At 38.0% G+C, this 6,000-nt stretch overlaps 1 protein-coding gene across 1 annotated transcript; it reads right to left on the reverse strand.

Moving 5' to 3' along the window:
• Positions 1-2,184: 2,184 nt before the first annotated feature.
• On the reverse strand, positions 2,185-5,198 carry LOC107914861 (uncharacterized). Its single transcript, XM_016843910.2, has 2 exons — positions 2,968-5,198; positions 2,185-2,883 (listed from the first exon to the last, which is right to left on the reverse strand). Exons 1-2 carry the CDS (start codon positions 5,104-5,106, stop codon positions 2,458-2,460), a joined length of 2,565 nt encoding a protein of 854 aa, XP_016699399.2. The 5' UTR covers positions 5,107-5,198; the 3' UTR covers positions 2,185-2,457.
• Between the last annotated feature and the right edge of the window lie 802 nt (positions 5,199-6,000).

Raw genomic sequence — 6,000 nt, forward strand, 5'->3', positions numbered from 1 at the left:
GTTAATCAACCAACTCTTGTTGACTTTTCTGCTTGAAGCAAAACAAGAGGTAGTGAACAGATGCTCCTCCTGAGCTTGGTTTTCATCAGTAACTTAAGCTTGAATATGGTTCTGCTACTACTATTACTATCCTTTGGTTTTGTATACTTTTTCCATATGACCAAATTGTTTACAACTTCTAAATTGAATATCTAGCTTGAACCAGCAATACCTCTCTAGGTGATTGGTCTTCTTACTATGAGAGCACGGTGGATTTTTTTCCTTTCCACCGTCTCTCAAACTCTTCTCTTTCTTCTCTGTCCAATCCTTCTTTTCTTTATAGCTTAATGAGCTCGAGCCTTCTTTATTTCTGGCCTGAAAGGTTCCCTCAGTGTGCCCCTCTTCTCTGCTTGATCTTCTTTGCTCTTGAGCATACAAAGCATTGATCAACTTAGGTAGAGATATTGTTGATAGGTCCTTCAAGTCTTCAAGAAAGGAATTTTTTTACTCATACCTCTTTAGAAGTGTGGTTATGACCTTCTCAACCACCCTACTATCATTGAACTGGTCCCTTACTAGTCTAATGCTGTTGACCACTACCATTATCACGTCTACATATTGCTTCACTGTTTCAGCCTCCCTCATCTTCAAGTTCTCAAAATCTCTCCTGAGATTAATGATGATAGAAGGTTGCGCGTGGACCAAAATCGAGTTGTCAAGTCACGGAAAACTCCTACGAAAACTCTAAATGTTTGGATCTAAAACGAAACAGCAAAACTTAGTTAGAATCAATTAGATCTGGAAACTAAAAATTCCTAATTCAATAAAGAACAGCCAAGAATCAAACACTTATGAATAGATGTTCTTGGAATCAAACACTTGTGAATTAATGAGATTAATTATCCGAACCTTGAAACTCCTCTTTTAACTTATCCCAAGCTTCTTTGAGAGTCTTATAGGCCATAATCCTAGTGAAAATCACAAGTCTCACAGGCCTTGTACTTCTTAGCACATTATCACTATGTTGCCTGATCTGTGCTATGGTAGGATTCGCCCTCAATGGTGGTGGCTCAATATCAACAACCACTACCTCCCACAAGTCAAAAGTCTAATGGTAGGTCTTCATCTTTACTACCCAAATATGGTAGTTTTCACCATTGAACACAGGTGGTGGAGAAGGTGAAAAACTTGCTGAAGATATTTTTGCAGAAATACAAAAAAGAAATGGCCCTCAAAGATCAATGGCTTTGGATATCAATTGTTGGAGTTTTTTGTCTAAGGAAGAACAAAGAACTTAAGAGCTTACTCACAAACTTGCTAGCAATGAATGAAAAAAAAATTTCATTACTTTCAACAAAACATTACATGATTTTTATAGACAATCATCTTACCAAACACAACTAATCCAACTAACCTATCTTGAAACTTGAAAAACATAACTTATACACATGTATAAGCTGATTAATCAATCCAATCAGCAAGTAATCCCATCAAAACATTACTAACTCAGTTTATTTTCATCTAAGTTTCATAACAAAAAGACTTGACATGTTTTCCGTGTATTGTACACTGCTTGCATGCACCAAGGCATCATCTCACAGTTCGCAGTTCATAGCTAGCACGTATTGCCCGTAGTTCGACTTAGCGTGGGATAGCTCGTTGTTAGACTGGCCGCTATTTTGGGTTGCACTTGGATTGTTCGCCACTTAGCTTGTACTTGGACTATCTGCCATTTTGGCTTGCACTTGGACTATCTGCCATTTTGGCTTGCACTGTCCACCATTTTGACTTGCACCTTTTGCATATCGTCAAGTGAGAAAGCTACTGCATGGATGGCCAATTTCTAACAATTTCACTAAAAAGAGCTTTGGAAAAATAATTATAGGAAAATTTGTCAAACAAAAGAAATTATTTTAGGAAAAATCATTCAAAAACTAAAAAATATTAACTTTTCTAGAAAATTAAATCATTCTCCAAAAATCATTTTTTGGAAGTTGTTTTATGTGAAATAAAGGCACCCTTAATGCCGAATCTATCCTACCTCCTAATCGAAGTCAAAGAGACTGGCTGTGGTCAGCATTTCTCCAAGCTTTGCCTGCTTTGACAGTTCCTAGTTATTGGAATACGTGTGTATATATTTTATGATCATCTTGTAAAATTCTGTTTATACCAGCAGCTCTCTTCAATTAAATTTGTTTTTATCACTTCAGTACAATTTCTGCATAAATCTATTAACAAGAAAGAAAATACAATTTACAACTTTCTTCAACAGGTATATAACCTTTTTCTTCTTTTGAGGCTCATAGTTACAATAACTTATTACAATGATTATTGCTGAGAGAAAAAAAATCTGCTTTAGCTGTTATGAGTTCCTATTCAGAAAGGATGATTATTCAAACATTTTAACTGATACATGTATATATACAATATGTATATATTATAGAATTTGAATAGTGGGAGTGCCACAGTTAGTAAAATTTACTGATCCTTGAGCATGTTCAAAGCGGTTTCAACCAGTGAGTGAATTGTTGTGTTGTGCCGGCTAAGGCCAACAGAGCCGGAGAATATGTTGAAGCTCTCCAGCTCTGCTGTGGTCTCTAACACACCTTCCAGCTCTTTCTCCATTCCCAAATCCTTAAAAATGTAGACATTCTTTACATTGTCATGCATCATCCAAATTGCCAACTCTATGGTGAACCTCCTTATTCTCGGGACCTTAGCCGACGGATGTCTGTACTTTTCCAGTATCTGGACCAACGCTTTGGCTAGTTCTTCCTCTTTAATTCCAGCTCTCTCAAACATGATGCTTGATTCATTAGAAGTCATATGTTTGAACACTTGTGCTGCTAGTCCTACCATTACTTCTTGCAACTTGTTCTCTTCTGACATAATCGCCTTGAGCACCTGCCATCCACAATGATAAATTGTTAACCATTGTATTTTTGACATTTAGTATAGTTTCCTTGTATATTGGAGGTCAATACTTACTGTTGGTGCTGCTGCTATGACACCCTTTAAAAGGTAGAAGCAATCTGATCCGCGGTAGGTGCACAAGTTTCTTAGAATTCTTGCAGCAGTCACACGAAGCATCGGAAACTCCAATGCTGCGATAAGTCTTTCGAGGACTTGCAGCCTCAATATGCGGTGGCAATTAGCTCTACTTTCTAAGGCCAACATGGCGAGCGCTTCTCCTGCTGAGCGTCTAACTTGATTCTGGTGCTCTGGCATCCCCTGGTTGAGAAAGATAGTGAACAACTCCTTGAGTACCCCACCAGTTCCACCAATCCTCTCTCTTGCTTCCTCTTCCAATGCCAGATTGGTTAATATCTCTATGCTTAGCTTTTGCAGAGTTGGGTGCTTTTCACCATGTCTCAAAATATCTCTAATGTTGCTGATGGTGAAAACTACCTCTGAGATTTCCTTTCTGAGATGTTTTCCTGTGGCACCAGTGGTGCTTGCCAGCAGTTGCACCAGTTGAAGAGATCGTTTAACTGTTAGAATCTGGGATGGTGCAACGTTTTTATCCCTCAGCAACTTTTCTCCAGCATGTGTAAAATCTATGATTTTAGGTAAAAGGCCCCTAGTGTTGCCGATCTTTCCACAGTTATCATGATCACAAGCAAGCTTTTTAAGAATGAGAAGTCCTAAATGATTGAATGTCCAGAAACTGTAATTTGCATGATCAAGAATGAGGTTCTTTTCACCAATTTCATCTGCTCCGTCGCCTGAACTTCTATTTGTTTGAAGCAGAGATGATATCGATTCCATTGCGCCTGGTATACCGGCAACACGCAGGCAGTTTTGCCTCTTACCAGCAAGTTTTGACAGTATCTCTGCAGCTGATCTCCTGATCTCTTCTTCTTGAGGGTCTTTCCAGTTCAACATCTCAACTAATCTTTCAACCACCGATAAATTCACCCCGATCTTTTGCAAGGTGTCATCGGAGTACCTTGCGCTAATCGCAAACTGCCGAAGAATTCTAGCTCCAATAAGCTGTTCATCAGGGGAACTGGAAGCCAATAGATCAATAGCAAAAGTAACCATATCCATTTTCAAGCCATCAAAAATGCTTCCATTAACACATCTGGAATAAGCATCGTAGAAGAACCTTTTGATGGAGACCATACCTGAAGGTCCAAGCTCACACTCCTTGTTCACTTCCTCCAAAAGTTTACAATATATGACCTTCCACTCCCAATAGGCTTTCTCCGTCAGAAACAAGAGAGCTTCTGCCAAGGCCAAGGCATAGAAAATATTCATAGCAGATTGCCGGTTCCTTTTATCACTATCCCCCTTCTGTACCTCCCCATAGTTATGGTTGACGAGTCTTGTGGATGAAAGTACTACACAAGCTGTTGCAGACAAGAGTTGGAGCCAGTAGAGGACTTTGCTTATATTTCTTGAAAGGAAAACCCATTTGCCATAAGGAAGAAGAGGGACATCTGAACTTATCCATGTCCGAGTTGGGGTTCTTGAATGATTCCATTTTCCAACATGTAAATGATCAACCTTTGTTACTTCTCTCGTGTTATGACTTGGCTTTCTTATCAAGGAAAGTGGATTGAAGGTTTGTTTCACAGCTTTGATGAGTATGTGTGAGCTGGATCTCAGTGCTCGGAAACTACTGATACCGGCATCGGTAATGGACCATGTAGCTTGGTGCTGCCATTCGAGCTCATGACTTCGGCTGAATATCCGAGTCCCTTCGATTAACAAAATAATGGTGATAAACCAGAAATCAGTTTTATCCAAGGTGATAGCAAAACCACCTAGGAGAACTACTGTTGCCCAGATAAAACCCAGAGTTCCGAGGCCAGTAGCTGACTTCTCGAAGATGGAAAGCCTAAGAGCGAAGAGAGTTAGTTTCTTTTCGGGTGCTCGAAGCACTGGTGCTGAAGGCACGGATTCTGCATTACATTCTCTAGCCTCACAGCTACTCTGGGGTTCAAAAATGGTGTTTGAGCCACAAGTCTCGCTAAGCTTCCGAAGCTCATTAATCTGCAAATGGACACTCATATCATCATCCAAAGAAATTCCACGATCCATATGGATAAGGTTCAAGATTGGATTTGGAGGGGAAGGAGTATAATATCTGATATTCAGGTTTTGAATTCTCGTCTTTGTCATGATAGAAGCATAGAATGGGGATTATAAACAAAGTGAGGTAATTAAGCTTAGCAAGCACGTTTGTTTTGTGGAAGTGTAGAAGAAAGAGTAACGTTAAGTCTCCTTGTCTTTCCCTCATATTTATCGGCATGTTTTTGCTATTAGATTTATTATTGACGTCACTTGCTCCTCTCTTTTATTACTTGGAGGCCAAGGGTTTTGCAGAGGATATCGTTATTGGACATTGTTGACATGGCTACGGATCACAGTGGGTTGAACATAATTTAGGTTAAAACAATTAGTTGTTATACCTAATTTTATATAATTTGTCTTTTAATTTTTAATTTAAAATCAACTTATCAATTTAATAAATTTTAACAAATAATATTTACATAGTTAATGGTTGGATTAAAATTTTTAAATAAAAAAATAAGAAGATTTAATTTTTTAAATTTTTTAATAGAATGAGCAAATCTCAAATTTTGTCAAAGTATAACCACCAACCACATATTTTGACCTTAAATTTATAATGAGAATCAATAAGTGTTAATTTTAATGCTAAAGCATATTAGAGGGAAGATTTTGAATTCGTTATTGAGAATCTAGGAAGGATTAATGTTTATAGACATTAAAATATAGCTTTCTTCCTTGAAAGGAGTAAGCTAAGTTAAATCACGAAATTGTTAAGTCGTTTTTGTCCTTTTGTTAATTAGATAGTTGATGAAACCTTCAAAATCCCCGAAAGGCTTGTTTTATGATGGCGTAAAACCGAAAGTGAAATCCCTTTTGTATAAGTGGTCGAGCCTTTCCCTGCCACTTTGCTTTATGTGAACTTCCATCCACCATCCCATTTGGGAAATTATTGTGTAAAAACATAATCTTTCAGTTTTGACATTTTAACTTTTAAACGTCCAA

The sequence above is a fragment of the Gossypium hirsutum genome, chromosome D10, assembly GCF_007990345.1.
Source record: "Gossypium hirsutum isolate 1008001.06 chromosome D10, Gossypium_hirsutum_v2.1, whole genome shotgun sequence".
NCBI lineage: Eukaryota > Viridiplantae > Streptophyta > Magnoliopsida > Malvales > Malvaceae > Gossypium > Gossypium hirsutum.

What these genes read in the sequence shown, in the direction of transcription:
- LOC107914861 (XM_016843910.2), bottom strand. Translation starts at nt 5,106, where the DNA reads ATGACAAAGACGAGAATTCAAAACCTGAATATCAGATATTATACTCCT. An exon ending in TCATAGCAGCAGCACCAACA is followed by an intron (nt 2,884 to 2,967) that starts GTAAGTATTGAC and finishes TGTGGATGGCAG; the next exon opens with GTGCTCAAGGCGATTATGTC.